The sequence below is a fragment of the Vespa mandarinia genome, chromosome 24 (assembly GCF_050613455.1).
Source record: "Vespa mandarinia isolate Hongniang chromosome 24, ASM5061345v1, whole genome shotgun sequence".
In the NCBI taxonomy this organism is placed as follows: Eukaryota; Metazoa; Arthropoda; class Insecta; order Hymenoptera; family Vespidae; genus Vespa; species Vespa mandarinia.
Window position 1 is genome coordinate 1,051,776 of NC_140833.1, and position 14,895 is coordinate 1,066,670.

General features: G+C 27.3%; 3 protein-coding genes across 6 annotated transcripts; 2 read left to right on the top strand and 1 right to left on the bottom strand.

Moving 5' to 3' along the window:
* Positions 1-159: 159 nt before the first annotated feature.
* On the top strand, positions 160-5,179 carry l(1)G0020 (RNA cytidine acetyltransferase l(1)G0020). The gene is made up of 17 exons (XM_035868770.2): positions 160-405; positions 613-876; positions 952-1,110; positions 1,261-1,497; positions 1,567-1,771; positions 1,865-1,986; positions 2,089-2,225; positions 2,315-2,599; positions 2,680-2,761; positions 2,841-2,957; positions 3,032-3,208; positions 3,298-3,445; positions 3,605-3,749; positions 3,847-4,058; positions 4,146-4,318; positions 4,408-4,656; positions 4,750-5,179. The coding sequence occupies exons 1-17, from the start codon at positions 298-300 to the stop codon at positions 4,972-4,974; spliced, it is 3,045 nt and encodes a 1,014-aa protein (XP_035724663.2). The 5' UTR covers positions 160-297; the 3' UTR covers positions 4,975-5,179.
* Positions 5,098-11,041, bottom strand: LOC118442759 (FMR1-interacting protein NUFIP1). 3 transcript variants are annotated; one of them, XM_035868772.2, is made up of 7 exons: positions 10,823-11,041; positions 10,257-10,689; positions 9,737-9,931; positions 6,340-6,638; positions 5,885-6,114; positions 5,604-5,798; positions 5,098-5,487 (listed from the first exon to the last, which is right to left on the bottom strand). In XM_035868772.2, the coding sequence occupies exons 2-7, from the start codon at positions 10,659-10,661 to the stop codon at positions 5,132-5,134; spliced, it is 1,680 nt and encodes a 559-aa protein (XP_035724665.1). In that variant the 5' UTR covers positions 10,662-10,689; positions 10,823-11,041; the 3' UTR covers positions 5,098-5,131. The 3 variants fall into 3 exon arrangements, with proteins under 3 accessions (XP_035724665.1, XP_085520105.1, XP_035724664.1); XM_035868771.2 differs by having other exon boundaries at positions 5,101-5,487; positions 10,257-10,668; positions 10,823-11,039; XM_085663979.1 differs by lacking the exon at positions 10,823-11,041 and having other exon boundaries at positions 5,099-5,487; positions 10,257-10,816.
* Positions 11,042-11,593: 552 nt separating this feature from the next.
* On the top strand, positions 11,594-14,871 carry CycA (cyclin A). 2 transcript variants are annotated; one of them, XM_035867887.2, is made up of 6 exons: positions 11,594-11,969; positions 12,215-12,688; positions 12,814-13,037; positions 13,116-13,320; positions 13,398-13,645; positions 13,736-14,871. In XM_035867887.2, exons 1-6 carry the CDS (start codon positions 11,808-11,810, stop codon positions 13,806-13,808), a joined length of 1,386 nt encoding a protein of 461 aa, XP_035723780.1. In that variant the 5' UTR covers positions 11,594-11,807; the 3' UTR covers positions 13,809-14,871. The 2 variants fall into 2 exon arrangements, with proteins under 2 accessions (XP_035723780.1, XP_035723781.1); XM_035867888.2 differs by having other exon boundaries at positions 13,398-13,659; positions 13,736-14,779.
* Positions 14,872-14,895: the final 24 nt, after the last annotated feature.

Below are 14,895 nucleotides of genomic sequence, written 5' to 3' on the forward strand. Positions count from 1 at the left end.
TTTTTCCTTTTTTTATAATAATACATTTTCTTATAACTTTTTAAAGGAATTTTTTTTAACCGATCAATCACATCGATATTTAATCGTAATTATTGTTTATTTAAATAATCATTATGTGCCTATTTCAATGTTGATATCAAGCGATGTATTGAATAATATCGATTTATATCGATAGTAGGGAAACGAAAAGAGATATCGATTATTACAAATTGTTCTTGTTTTTATTACTATCGTGATAACCTGCCTCGTGAAATCTAATATATATTCGAATAATAAACGAATATATTTGATAATAAAATGGTACGTAAGAAGATTGATAATCGTATACGTATCTTAATAGAAAATGGCGTTGTCACAGGACATAGGACAATGTTTATTATTGTGGGAGAAAAGGCACGAGATCAGGTACGATAATGAATATATATATATATGTAAAATACCACGTGTTTCTTTTAAAAACAATTTTGGTTTTTTGTTTTCATGTATGATAGTATCGTTTATTCAGGAATCATTTATTGTGTATATATTCTATATAAAAATATCTTTCATGTAATGGCATTATCGAATGATATCAATGAATATTAAAATTAATGTTCCTTTTTTATTTTTTAGGTTGTCTTACTTCATCACATGTTGTCAAAATCTGTTATAAAGGCAAGACCTTCTGTATTATGGTGTTATAAAAAGGAATTAGGCTTCAGTAGTCACAGAAAGAAACGTATGAAGTCAATACAAAAGAAAATCAAATCTGGTAAACTTGACGTTAACGAAGATGATCCATTCGAATTATTTATTGTTTCTACCAACATACGTTATTGTTATTATAATGAGACTCATAAGATCTTAGGTAACACATATGGAATGTGTGTTTTACAAGTATGTATTATATACTCTTAATTATTTTCTTATCATTTTTATTTACGTATAAAATTAAGGTTATGTATCTTATAGGATTTTGAAGCACTAACTCCTAATTTATTAGCGAGGACCATAGAAACGGTCGAAGGAACTGGTATTATAGTTTTCCTTTTACAATCTGTAAATTCATTAAAACAATTATATACCATAAATATGGATGTTCATCAACGTTTTCGTACTGAAGCACATCAGGTTTATTTATTTATTTATTAATTTTTCTTTTTTTTTTTTTTTTTTTTTTTTTTTTTTTTGTTTTTTTTTTTTTTGTTTTTCTTTTTTTGTTTGACTCCAAGTCCTTTTCTATACATATAATAATATCATTTATACTTTAATTTATCATAGGATGTGGTTTGCCGTTTTAATGAAAGATTCTTATTATCCCTTGCATCGTGTAATCGATGTTTGGTGGTTGATGATCAATTAAATGTTTTACCTATATCTTCTCATAATTTAAAAATAGAGGCTGTTAAAAAATCACCCTCTTCGGAAGAACAAACTGATCTGGATATTTTGAAAGAAAGTTTAAGAGATACACAACCTATTTTTGCGCTTGTTAATTGTTGTAGGACCGTTGATCAAGTATGATTTTTTTTATAATTGCACATTTAAATCATATATATTGATAATTATTTAAATTAAAATTTTTAGGCAAAGGCATTATTGAAATTTATCGAGTGCATATCTGAAAAAACTTTAAGATCTACTGTATCACTGACAGCTGCCAGAGGACGTGGAAAATCTGCGGCTTTGGGATTAGCAATTGCTGGTGCTATTTCATTTGGTTATTCCAATATATATATATCTAGTCCTAGCCCTGAAAATTTAAACACGCTTTTTGAATTTGTTTTTAAAGGTATAATAAATATAAAAAACAAAGAATTTAATGACAATTAAATTATCATTTATGAGGAAATAATTATTTAATAATCATTACATATATTTGTAGGCTTTGATGCTTTAGGATATCAAGAACATCTTGATTATGGTTTAGTTCAGTCCACAAATCCTGAATTTAATAAAGCTACAGTAAGAGTCAATGTTTTTCGAGATCACCGGCAAACCATTCAGGTAATTTAATCATTTCCAATTTTTTAATAAAATTCTATTATTTCTCTAAAATGAGAATACAAAAAAAAAAAAGATATATACATATTTTATATATTCTTATAGTATATACATCCAACTGACACACACAAATTAAATCAAGCAGAATTACTTGTAATCGATGAGGCAGCAGCTATTCCTCTACCATATGTAAAAGCTATGCTAGGCCCATATTTAATATTTCTTGCATCGACTATAAATGGGTAAATCTATTGATGTTAAAAGTTGATAAATATTTAATACTAATTAATTATCCGTTTACAATTTCTTTTTTATTTTATTTTTATAATAGTTATGAAGGAACAGGCCGTTCTTTATCATTAAAATTACTTCAGCAGTTAAGGACACAAACTGTTGGATCTAATAGTCATGGAAGAAATGATAAAGAACAAAATGAGAAAACTTTAATAGGAAGACAGTTATATGAGATGACACTTGAAGAATCGATTCGTTATAAACCTGGAGATGCTGTTGAACAATGGTTGACAGAATTACTCTGTTTAAATGCAACTACATATTCCTCCATTCTTTCTGGATGTCCACCTCCAGATACATGCCAATTATATTACATAAATAGGTAGTTTTTATTAAAAATAATTATTATCACGGTAATGTTTTCTTAATATATATAGAAATTATATCAAATTCTATTTCTAGAGATACATTGTTCTCTTATCATAAAGCATCTGAATTATTTCTTCAAAAATTGGTAGCCTTGTATGTTGCGTCACATTATAAGGTAAATTTTATAAATATATAATTTTTATTTATATCTAAATATTATAAATACCATATCGTAAAATTAATATAATTTTCAGAATAGTCCAAATGATTTACAAATGATGTCTGATGCGCCAGCTCATCATTTATTTTGTCTATTAGGTCCGGTTGATATAAATAGAAAAGCATTACCTGAAATATTAGCTGTCATTCAGGTACATCCATAAGCATTATTAATGCATGCAATAGAAAAAAAAACATATATACATAAATTTCATACAATATGTAGGTCTGTTTAGAAGGTGAAGTTAGCAAAGCTACTATAAGTGATGGTTTAGGTCGTGGACGAAGAGCTGCCGGTGATCTAATACCATGGACAATTGCTCAACAATATCAAGATCAAGATTTTCCAACTTTAGCAGGAGCTCGTATTGTTCGTATTGCAACTCATCCTGATTATCAAGGAGTATGTAATATTATATACTTAAATAATTAATCTCTTTTTAAACATGCAACGTAAATTTTTTATATTTTTATGTCCATTTAAATTTTTAGATGGGTTATGGTACTCGAGCATTAGAACTTTTGAAGCAGTATTATGAAATGAACATTTTTGATATTAATGAGGTAGAAATCGAAAAGCAACAAACAGAAATTGATTCAGTTCAAGACGAAGAAGTAGGATTATTAGAGGAGACTATTGGTAATAATAGTAATAATAATAATAATAATAATAATAATAATAATATTATTATTTGTTTTTTTTTTATACAATAAGACTCACTTTATATAAATATATATATTATGTCAGAATTATGTTTAATTCGAACATAATGGTAATTAAAAAATAATCTTTTCGTAGAACCACGAGCTTCTCTTCCACCTCTTCTTTTAAAACTGTCCGAAAGAAAGGCAGAAAATTTAGATTACATTGGTGTATCTTTCGGTATCACAGAACAACTTTTAAAATTTTGGAAAAGGTCTTCATTCGTACCTGTGTATATAAGGTTTGTTTAAAAAAAAAAAAAGTATCTCAAGATACTGTTTCTATTTATAATTAATCAGTAAGTTATTTTCTAATAACATTAATAATATTTCTCTTAGACAAACCTCGAATGATATAACAGGAGAACATTCGTGTATAATGTTATACAAAATAAATTCAGATCAAGAAACTGATAACAATTGGTTAAGCGCTTATTGGAAAGATTTTCGTCGTCGTTTTATAACATTACTTTCTTATTCGTTCAATACATATCCAGCTTCTTTATCTTTGAGTATTTTAACTAATAAGGCTGTACCTGGAGAATCTATTAGTATGCATAACTTTTTTTATTATTATTATTATTAATATCTCTTTTGAATGATCTTAACATATATAAATTATTTCCAATGTATTTTAGCACTAACGAAAGAAATATTGGACGTATATTTCACGTCTTATGATTTAAAACGATTAGATATGTACAGTAATAATATGGCAGATTATCATTTAATTATGGATTTATTACCTTCATTGGGACGTTTATATTATTTAAATATGATGGGTGATATACATTTTTCTCCAGCACAATTGGTAAAAATAATTATATTATTTATCATCATTTAATATTTTTATATTGTTTTTTCTAAATTTATATAAATATCCGTTTGTATGTTTATTAGGCAATTATATTAGGATTGGGATTGCAACATAAAACTGTTGACAAATTAGCTGAAGAATTAAATTTACAATCATCACAATTACTTGGTTTATTTAATCGTATTATACGTAAATCAATACAATATCTTAATTCGATTGCTGAACGTTTTATTGAGAGTGTTATAATGGACAAAAAACTGACAAACGATAACGCTCAATTGAATCCATTAGCAGGGCAAAGTTTGCACGAGGAATTAGAAGCAGCTGAAAAGGTTTGTAAAATGATATTTTTATTCTTCGGATAAGTAAAATACAATCTGTATTATAAGATATTAAAAATTTATCCCATTTTTTTTTTGTAATAGGAATTAAAAAGAAAACAAAAAGCAGAATTAGAAAAATTAAAGAAAGAAAATCTAGATCAATATGTAATAAAGGGAAGCGAGTCTGATTGGAACAATGCACTTTCTGGTAAAAAGAGTAAAAATCTGATCTCTGTTAAAAGCGGTGAGAAGAGGCCAGGAGAAAATGATATTGATTTGAAAGAACCTCAGAAAAAACAGAAAAAAGAGAGAAAACAGAAAAAATAAAAATTAAATGGTAACATTAATTATTGTGTCTTTCAATCTTCACATTTGTACATCCTTACAGATCTTTTATTAAAATATATTTATAAATAAATACAATCATATTATATATAGATATTAAAAAGAAATTTTTAATTACAGTCGTTTATAAGTATAATAACTAGTCACAGTCGAAAAAATTATTATCCACTATATATTTTATACACTGACAGATCATATTTCTTTCATGTTGTATAGATCTAGAAAGTAACCTCTGCAATAAATTTAAACTATTTTTATTATTCCTTTTATTATTGATAACTGTGTTCTTTGTACGTATATTATATGGTTGAGTTTCTTTTTCCTTTCTATTAGATTTATTTAAAATATTAGATATTTTCTTGTTTGATACTGTGTCAGATAATGTATTATAATTATTGACATTTTGTTCAGGATTTAACACTTTTTCTTCCATAATTTTCTTTTGATCTAAACATATTTTGGATTTTTTTATAGGTATTTCTTCTGGCATCTCGTCTGTAAAAAAAAAAAGAAACAAATAAAAAACGAATAAATCTATATCTTATTTTTATTTATATCAATATATATATATGTATATATAAAATAAATTCATTAACTTATAATGCGATTACCTTCACTTTCATAGTCCGCTACTAAGCTACACGTTAAAGTATTTTTTATTGGACTAGTTATCAAATTACTTTCAATTGGTATATCTTCCTCATCAGAGATATTAAATGTACTTTCTATAATTGCATCAGCAGTAGTAGATTTTGTTTCCGAATGTTCTTCGTTTAAACTTTCATTAGAGTCATTATCTAGACAAGCTAGAAAAATAATAACATCAAATACATATACTTATTTTGTATATGTCATGTAGTCAAATATATCCAATAATTATAATTAAACTGACATGTTCCTGGAAATGAAATTAGACCTCTGTAAATATCTGTAACAGGTACTATATTTTCATATTTCGGTATTCGCCGTTTACGATTTCTTCGTTTTCTTTCTGTACAAGTGTTTATTTTATTTGTCCTTGGTCGAACAAATCTTTGCTCTTGTTTGATTATTTCACCTCGTTGTATCTTCTTTAATTCTGCATTTTTTTGTTCTTCTATATTTGCTTTTGTAGGATATTTCCTATGGTTTATGAAATTTAATATAAACATTTTAAATATAATATTATGGTTGTGCACTAAATACGAAAGATATATAATAATCTATTGAGATATTTTAATCATACAGCAATTTCTTTTTTATATGAAAACTATATTTCTTTATCTTTTAATTTCACCATAATAATTAAATATTTAAAATATAATATATAAATAATTAAGAAGTTATAATTATTGTATTAGATATTACCTTTTCCTTTCAGCAATCCACTTTTGAATATCTTCTGGTGTCGATAAATTTTTCATTCTTTGATATAACCCAGTACTATGTTGCATACTAATATGTTTTTCAACAAGTAGTGGGTGAGCAGTAAAGGTACAACCATCTATACCACATAACTTATGTGTATTTACATGTTCTGATAACGTATCTTTTGATGGAAAATCTCTATCACATACTTCACAATAGTATTGTTGATCTTCATCTGAACTTTCATAATTTTCATCTCTTTTGTCATATGGTTCATCATTGTTTGGATAAAGATGTGCCTAAAAATTGTGACCTTGGTATTTGATAAAAATAAATTACACACACACACACACACACATATATATATATTTTTGTTTTTTTTTTCAATAAATAATGATATACTTTTAGAAATGAGACAACCACATAGAATTATCTTATAACAAGTTATGTTATATTTACCTTTTTTGACCCATCGAAAGTTAGTATCGTCTAAATCACCGATGTAATATTTCTTGTTTATTATTATATTCAATCTCATTCAACTTTTTATTATCTTTTATACAAAATTATGATTTAGACCACTTCATAAACTTTCAAAGGTTCAATTACCATCTTATTATAAACATTGTTCATTTCATAATAAAATAATTTTGTTTGTTAAAATCTTTGAAGAATTTGATTATTTAAAAATGAATATTTGAAAAAAGCAATCATTAACAATTTAAAATTATATACTAAATAATTATTGTCTTTGAAAAAAATATGGTAGGATTCATGTTTAATAATTCCAGGGTATTCAGAAATTGCAATTTTTTTTTCTTTTCTTAACTGGAAGAAGTCATTTAGAAATATAAAAAATCTAAAACCATAGTAATTTCATCAATTGAAATTCATTCTGATGATATCAGAATGATTACAAAACAATAACTATAAAACTTATATCAAAAAGACCTTAAAGAATGAAGTGGCTATTTATATATTATTACTATTTGATCAATATAAAAATTGCTTTCATATTTAATAATCAAATTAATACTTTTCATACCTTTCGTAGAAATTAAATTTTATAATATATATAAGATACTTATGTATATACAATATCGCAATGTAGATGTGTGTTCAATATAGGCAAATATTTTGTATTGTATCAGTAAAAATTTCTAAAATATAATTAATAATTGTATATCGAATTTTTCGTTTGTATTTAGAATATACATAAAAATATTTTCATAATTCAGAACGATTGTGTTAGTACACAAATAGATTTTCTTAGAAGCTTAAAGAGTAATAGGGATACCAAAATTATTATAACTTGTAGAAATATGATTTATTCTTACATTATGCATTTTAGTTACAAATTTATGCTTTTCTCAGTAGTGTGTGTTCATTTGGAAGTCACGTTTATGAAATAAATAAAAATATATTTAGTAATTATAGAAGTATAGTCACATATACATTAACAAACCAGTCTAAAAATTGTACCATATATTTACTACAGAGCCACAAGCTATCTAAATATTAAATTTACTTTTAATTGATCTTATAATTTAATCTTGTATATATAAATATATGTCTTATAATCTTATTAACATTTTTATTTCAATTAACTTATTAATGAGGAATGTTATAGCTCGCAGCACTGTAATATTTTTAAAGAGCAATTTAAAGAGCCATTGAAAAATTTATTGAAGCTGTTAGTTTTTTCATGTTATATAAATAAAGGTTGCAAATATTCAATATGATTACACTAAGTATTTTTAACATACAAAGCTGTAAACATTATACATCTACAAATGAATACTACTTTATAAGAGAAAAGTTAAATGACTTTAAATTACAAGTACTATATAAAAATCTAACATATGTGTATTTCTTCGATATTAAATGCTAATAGTTTATCAAATTATATTGCATATCATAAAAGAAATCAAATAACATATATACTTAAGCTATGGATGTAAATGAAAAAAATTTATATTTATATTATCCTGATAAAAAATGCAGTAGAGAGAGGAGACAATATAAATTCTATAATATATTCGTCTAGAGTAGACTTGCAAATAATATACAAAAATATCGAAGTAATTATTTTAAATTTATAAAACATATAGAAAAAGAAAAAACAAAAAAAGAAAAAAAACCAGAAAAGAGAAAAGAGAAAAGAAAAATAAAAGAAAAACAAAATCTAATCGTTCTGAAATTTGAAAACAGAATACTGTGTCGTATAAAAATTAAATTGTTCAATTCTTTATAGGAGGAGTAGCCTGAAGCTTAAGACTGTGCCTGTTCGCTGGAAGGCTGCGTCTCCTCCATTTGCTCCATTTGCTCTGATTGCTCAGGCGCATTCTCAGTTTTCTGAACACCCTCGGATTCATTCGTATTCTTATCATCTGTTTTCTGACCACCCTGTAACCAAAGCAATCCAGCTGTCAAGAGAACAAATCAAAAAATAATTTTGGATTCAATGTTTACATAACACTCTATATGTTGTATCATACGGACGATATAACAGTAATATACCTTTGATCCAAGGTTCTGTCAGACTTAAACAAAATAGAGATAATAAAGATTGTTCGGCGTTTACTGCTAGAAGATTCATATTGATACAAGGTAATATAATTGGTATAAATTGGAAAAATATCATATATGTAATATTGATTGACATGAAATAGTACTTAATAAATAATAAAATGTTAGAATAGAACTTTTATAAATATATTGATACTAATAATCTTGTATTTTAAATTTCATATTTAAATATCCTAAGGGAGATAAATAATAGGTACCAATAGAAAAAAAATATTATGAAAAAATATAAAATATAGAGCAAACATTAAAGATTAACACGTTCTCTAATTTGTAATTCATATTACTAGATCTTAATCTTAGATGCTAAAATTATAAGCAAAAAAGTGATGTAACTACTAACCATAGAAGAATTTAAGCAACAATAGATTTCAGTTTAGGAAAATGTTTTCATAATATTTTCAGATCTTTTTTATCACATTAAGTTAATAGTTATTATGAACTATATTATAAGAAAAGTTCATTTATACATTTATAAGAAATGATAACATTCGTACAAAAAAGAAAAAAAAGAAAAAAAGGAAAAAAAAAAGAAAAAGAAAAAAGAGAAAAAAGAAAAAAAAGAGAGAAAAAAAAAAAAGATATTACTTATAGTTTATAAAAAATATATAAAAAGCAATATTAAATTTTTATACAATGCTTAGTTAAAAGGTGGTCTGACCAATAATTGATTTTATATTGGCAATGAAAATCTTTAATCTCTTATTTAACTATTACTATAGTATATACGTTTGTTAAAAATTATTTACATTTTTTTTATAATTAAAGTTTAAATTGCAAAGTAGCAGTGAATAGGAAAAAAAAAAGATACCTGTTCAGGGTGTTTAGTAACAAGATATTCATTCTTTGCATCTCTTATCATTCTTGTGACTTTATTGCGTAGATCCTTAAATTCTCCCCATTCTTTTGCATCCTTATTCTTCTTTGCCTTAGCATAAAGCTTATTTTTCTTTTGTATTTCACTGCGAATTTCATCTGTCATCCATGGTTTTTTTAATTCTAATTCCTAAACGACCATAATACTTTTTGATAATAAGTAAAGTAATAAATTCTTTTTTTTTTGCAATTATGAATTATTTTAATATTTAACATGGACGTAAAATGCTACAGTGACTATTGTATATTATTAATAATAATATTTTTTAAGTAAAATATCGAATTGTTTTGCTTATATCTTTAATAATCAAATACTTTTAAAAGTCACTCGTGCATGTATAAAAATATTTAAGAGAAATAAATTATAATGCTAACTGAATAATAAAATAAAATTTGAAATAGATAATAGATAAAAAATTTGATAGCATACAAGCTAAAGGCAGTATAACACATACCTCAAGCTTGATGACTTTCTTGGCATTATTTAATACTTTGCCTTTGACCGTTCCATTTCTAGTAGAGAACCTTGGTCTCATGTGTGGTAAAATTTGTGGTGGTAAGACTCTCCGAGGCCATGGACACATAAGTGGACCTCGAGGTCCTGCCATAGGTGGTAACGGTGCCCTACCTGGTGGAAAAAGTGGTAGTGGTCCACCAGGTTGGGCCACACCGCCTAGTCTAGGGGGAGGAGGCAATCTCTGTCTCATCGGGCCAAGGATTGCGCTCATTGGAGGTAGCGGCATTCTCGGAGGCATACCTGGTGGTGGAAGTCTAGCACCAAATCTTGGAGGCGGAGGTAGTCGTATACCGGCCGGTGGAAGTCTTGGTCCCAAGAGAGGACCTCTGTTTAACGGACTCATATTTCCTCTTCAAAATAATATTAGCACACTTATAAATTCGACTAAATTAGAATCGATGAGAATTATTCTTTTTTTCTAAGGTTATGATCAACGGCTTCACGCACTTTGTATACGCGGGATAACAAAGTACGTATGGCGTATAGTTATTGTTAAACACTTACGTCTTTTACAACACCCTTGTTAATATCGATGGTTATTTAAAGTCGTTAATATCGTGAATTTCACGTCAGAATACAATATCTTCGAGCACTAGTTTCACACGCTAAACAACGAAATATCGCAACGCAATGGAAGTATTCAATGTTTTTCAAGAATAAATGTGATAGAAATAACCGTACAGATGTAACTACATTTTTATTGCGCATGCGCGCATTTGTAAAGGAATAGGAAGTTCTTAACCATTTCCGGCGAGTTTTTATTTTTTCTTTCCGGTCCTCTTTTATTTATTTTCAAATAAACTTTTTATTGTTAACGGTCGAAAATAAATGAAATGCAAAAAATTCAATATCCTTAAAGGAAAAGAAAAGACTTGCGAAATTGTACAATCCTATTTAATTTTTTCTTATAAATTTGATAAGAGCATGCCTTTTGGATTCTTTAATACACAGTCTATTTACATGTAAACATTTGAAATATACATTGAGCTTGACAAAAACTCTATAATATCTTTAATAAATAATATAATATCTTTAAATAATAATATCCTACTACGGTTTGCTTATTTGAACTTTTTCAAATATAAAAAATGAAATGATATGATTAACAGAACGTTGAAAACTCACTTTTATGTCAGTGATTCCAACCTCAATTCGTAGTAACTTTAGAAATATAACTTTTGAAATGTAATACGCGATTGGTCAATGGAATTGCTTAAATTTTGACATCTTCCTGATTGGTGTATTTGAGTAACGCTTGTGGTAACGTATCGCCAGCTGTTGGTGTTACGTTTGTTTGAAAATCAAACGGCAACTGAAGTTTGTTGGTTTGCTTGGAAATCCGTTTGCTGCAATGCATGTACGATTGTAAATAATATTCGGATATTAAGTATAAGCGGGCACACGTCGTGTCTGAAGCCAGAAGATTATCAAGAACGACAAAAGTAAATTAGATTTATTTTATTTTTGTCGGAAAATTGTCTAATAAATAATGGCTACGATTCGAGTGCACGAGGATCAAGAAAACCGCATTGCCGATATCTTTCGTGGTAAAGAAAATATCGTTGTGCCCGCTCAAAATCAAGTCCTGCAACAAACAAAACGCGCGGTTTTGGGTGTTTTGCATAATAACTGCCATCGAATTGTTAAAACAGTATGTATTTTATTTGTGCCAATTTTTTTGTCATTTTCTTTTTCATCCGTATTCCCGGCATTATAACTGAAACATTTCAATCGATCTAATCAATAAAATTATGCAATTTCTCGCTAATCTTATTGCATAATTTATAATATAATTTAATGTTTTTCATTCCTAATCGAGTAATTTTTTTATATAATTTTATTAAATACATTTTATTCGACATTTAAGTTTTATGTTTGTTACCTGATCATTTGTAGGATATCTGCAAAGATGAAAAGCATCCAAAAGCAAAATCTATTGTGACAGTGCCATTTGAACCATTCAAAATTTATGAGGACAAAAAGGATGAACCTGCCTTTAAAGTTTATGAAGATAAATTGGAAGAAGAAACTTCTGTTGTACTTAGGGATTCGAAAGAGGAGAGAGAAATAGTAACAAAACAAGAAGTGACTGTTCAATCGGAACAAAAAAAGCCGAGGTTAGACATAAATTCGTTATCTATCAACGATCTGCCAATATTTTGCAACAATCTTCAAGAAATAATAAAAAGCAAGCAAGATGATGCTTTGCCGCAAGGTAGCCCAATGTCATTGGATAAATCTCTTTTGTTCCCGAATTCTTCGAATAAAGATAATAGAACAAATAAGGAATCATCCAGAGAACTTAGAATTAATTTCTTTGACGTAGAAGAATATAGGGCAGATATATATAGTTATTTACGTGTTGCAGAGGTACGTACAGTATTATTTAAAATATTAGAAAATATATATTATGATACATATATATATATATGTATATATCAAAATAATTCAGTATAGACTGAAAAATTTTGATATAGTTATGTACTTTTATATAGAGACAACATAGACCAAAACCTGGTTACATGAAAAAGCAGCCAGATATAACATATTTAATGAGGTTGATATTAGTAGACTGGCTTGTTGAAGTAGCAGAAGAATATCGATTACAAACAGAAACATTGTATTTGGCTGTTTCTTATATAGATAGATTCTTATCATATATGAGTGTCGTTCGGGCAAAGTTGCAGCTCGTTGGTACTGCTGCTATGTTTATAGCTGCGTAAGTTTGATTAGAGTGGTGAAATGTTTAAATGTATTGTAAAAATAAGAGAAATAAATGTCTTTCTTTGTGTTACAGAAAATACGAAGAAATTTATCCACCAGATGTTGGTGAGTTTGTATATATTACGGATGATACATATACCAAGAAACAGGTATTGCGAATGGAACATTTGATTTTAAGGGTATTGTCTTTTGATCTTACTGTACCGACACCTTTGGCATTTCTTAAAGATTATTGCATTAGTAATAATCTGTCAGAAAAGATCAAATTTTTAGCAATGGTAAGTAATGATTATTATATTTAATAATTAAATCGCCATATAATCATAAAGTAATTTAAATCTGTATGAATTTTTAGTACTTGTGTGAATTATCTTTACTCGAAGCTGATCCATATCTGCAATATTTACCAAGTCATTTAGCTGCATCTGCAGTCGCACTTGCACGGCATACATTGCAAGAAGAAACATGGCCACATGAATTGGAATTATCAACAGGTTATAGCTTACATGAGCTTAAAGATTGTGTTTCTCACCTGAATAAAACTTTTCATAATGCATCCAATATTCAGCAACAAGCAATACAAGAAAAATATAAAAGCAGCAAGTAAATACAAACAAGTAAAAACTATCGTTAAAGTTATACGCATTGTATTTTGTTGTTAATTTCTTATATTTCTTTTATTATGTTTTATAGATATGGACATGTAGCTCTTTTACTGCCACGTAGTTCTGAAGCTTTGGTGTATGAAGATGAAGAAAGTGCATAGAGAAATCTGTTAAAACAGTTTCACTGAATAATACTATAAACTTATACATAATTAACGAACCTCCCGTAATAAAGTCCACGTTCTGAAAAAGTTACAAGGAGGGAATAGGGCAAGACTGATTAACTATTCCGCAAATGGAAATATCGATTGCTAGCATTATTTAATATGTTCGATTCGCGTACTCTTTCTCTCTTTTTCTTTTTCTCTTTTCTCTCCTCACTCTCTCTCTTTTCTCTCTCTCTCTTTCTCTTTCTCTCCTCCTCTGTCTCTCTCTCTCTGCCTAAACGAACATATTAACTTTACATATTCCATATTACGCCACTATGAATAATTGTTAACAATTGTGGCCAAACTTTAATGACTGTTTTCCGAGCTTCATCATTATATTAACGAGGAAGCTCCGCATTACGTTATCTAGAAATGGTATTTTTATAAGTGTTTTTTTTAGATAATTCTTAACCAAACGCACTTGCTATTCAAAATACGCATGTCCAAAATTTTATTGCCAGTGAACTGTAATAAGAATAAGAATTGTAAGAGTAATAACTGTATTTATTAAATGAACATTATATTATTTGATACATATTGTTGCAGTTGCAACATGTCATTTAAATATCTGTAAAATTTATTGCAACGCTAACAAATTTTCTATACTGTACAGTTATTTATTTACAATGCTATAAGTACTTTAACTCAGAATTTATATAATTTGCATGATTAAATTTTGACAAAAGGACGACTTCCGCATTTAGCTATGGATTTTTTTCGTTCAGGTACTTTGTAGGTCATGTCTGTACAAAGAAAATCTTTTAATTGCATGATGTAATATATTACATATTACACACTTCAAATATTAATTAAATTATAATAGGATGATGACAGAATACTTTATGAAAGTATAACGTCAAAATGTTTATTGAAATTAATGATATTTTGGACCAAAAATATGGTAATTTTACAATGTTATATTATATACAACATGATCTATGTAAACGTGTACTCGATATCTAAAACTGCCCAAGTATTCCCTTCAATGTGTATGTACAAACGGAAATCTGTGCTGTTATAAATTTGCAAGTAAAAACGT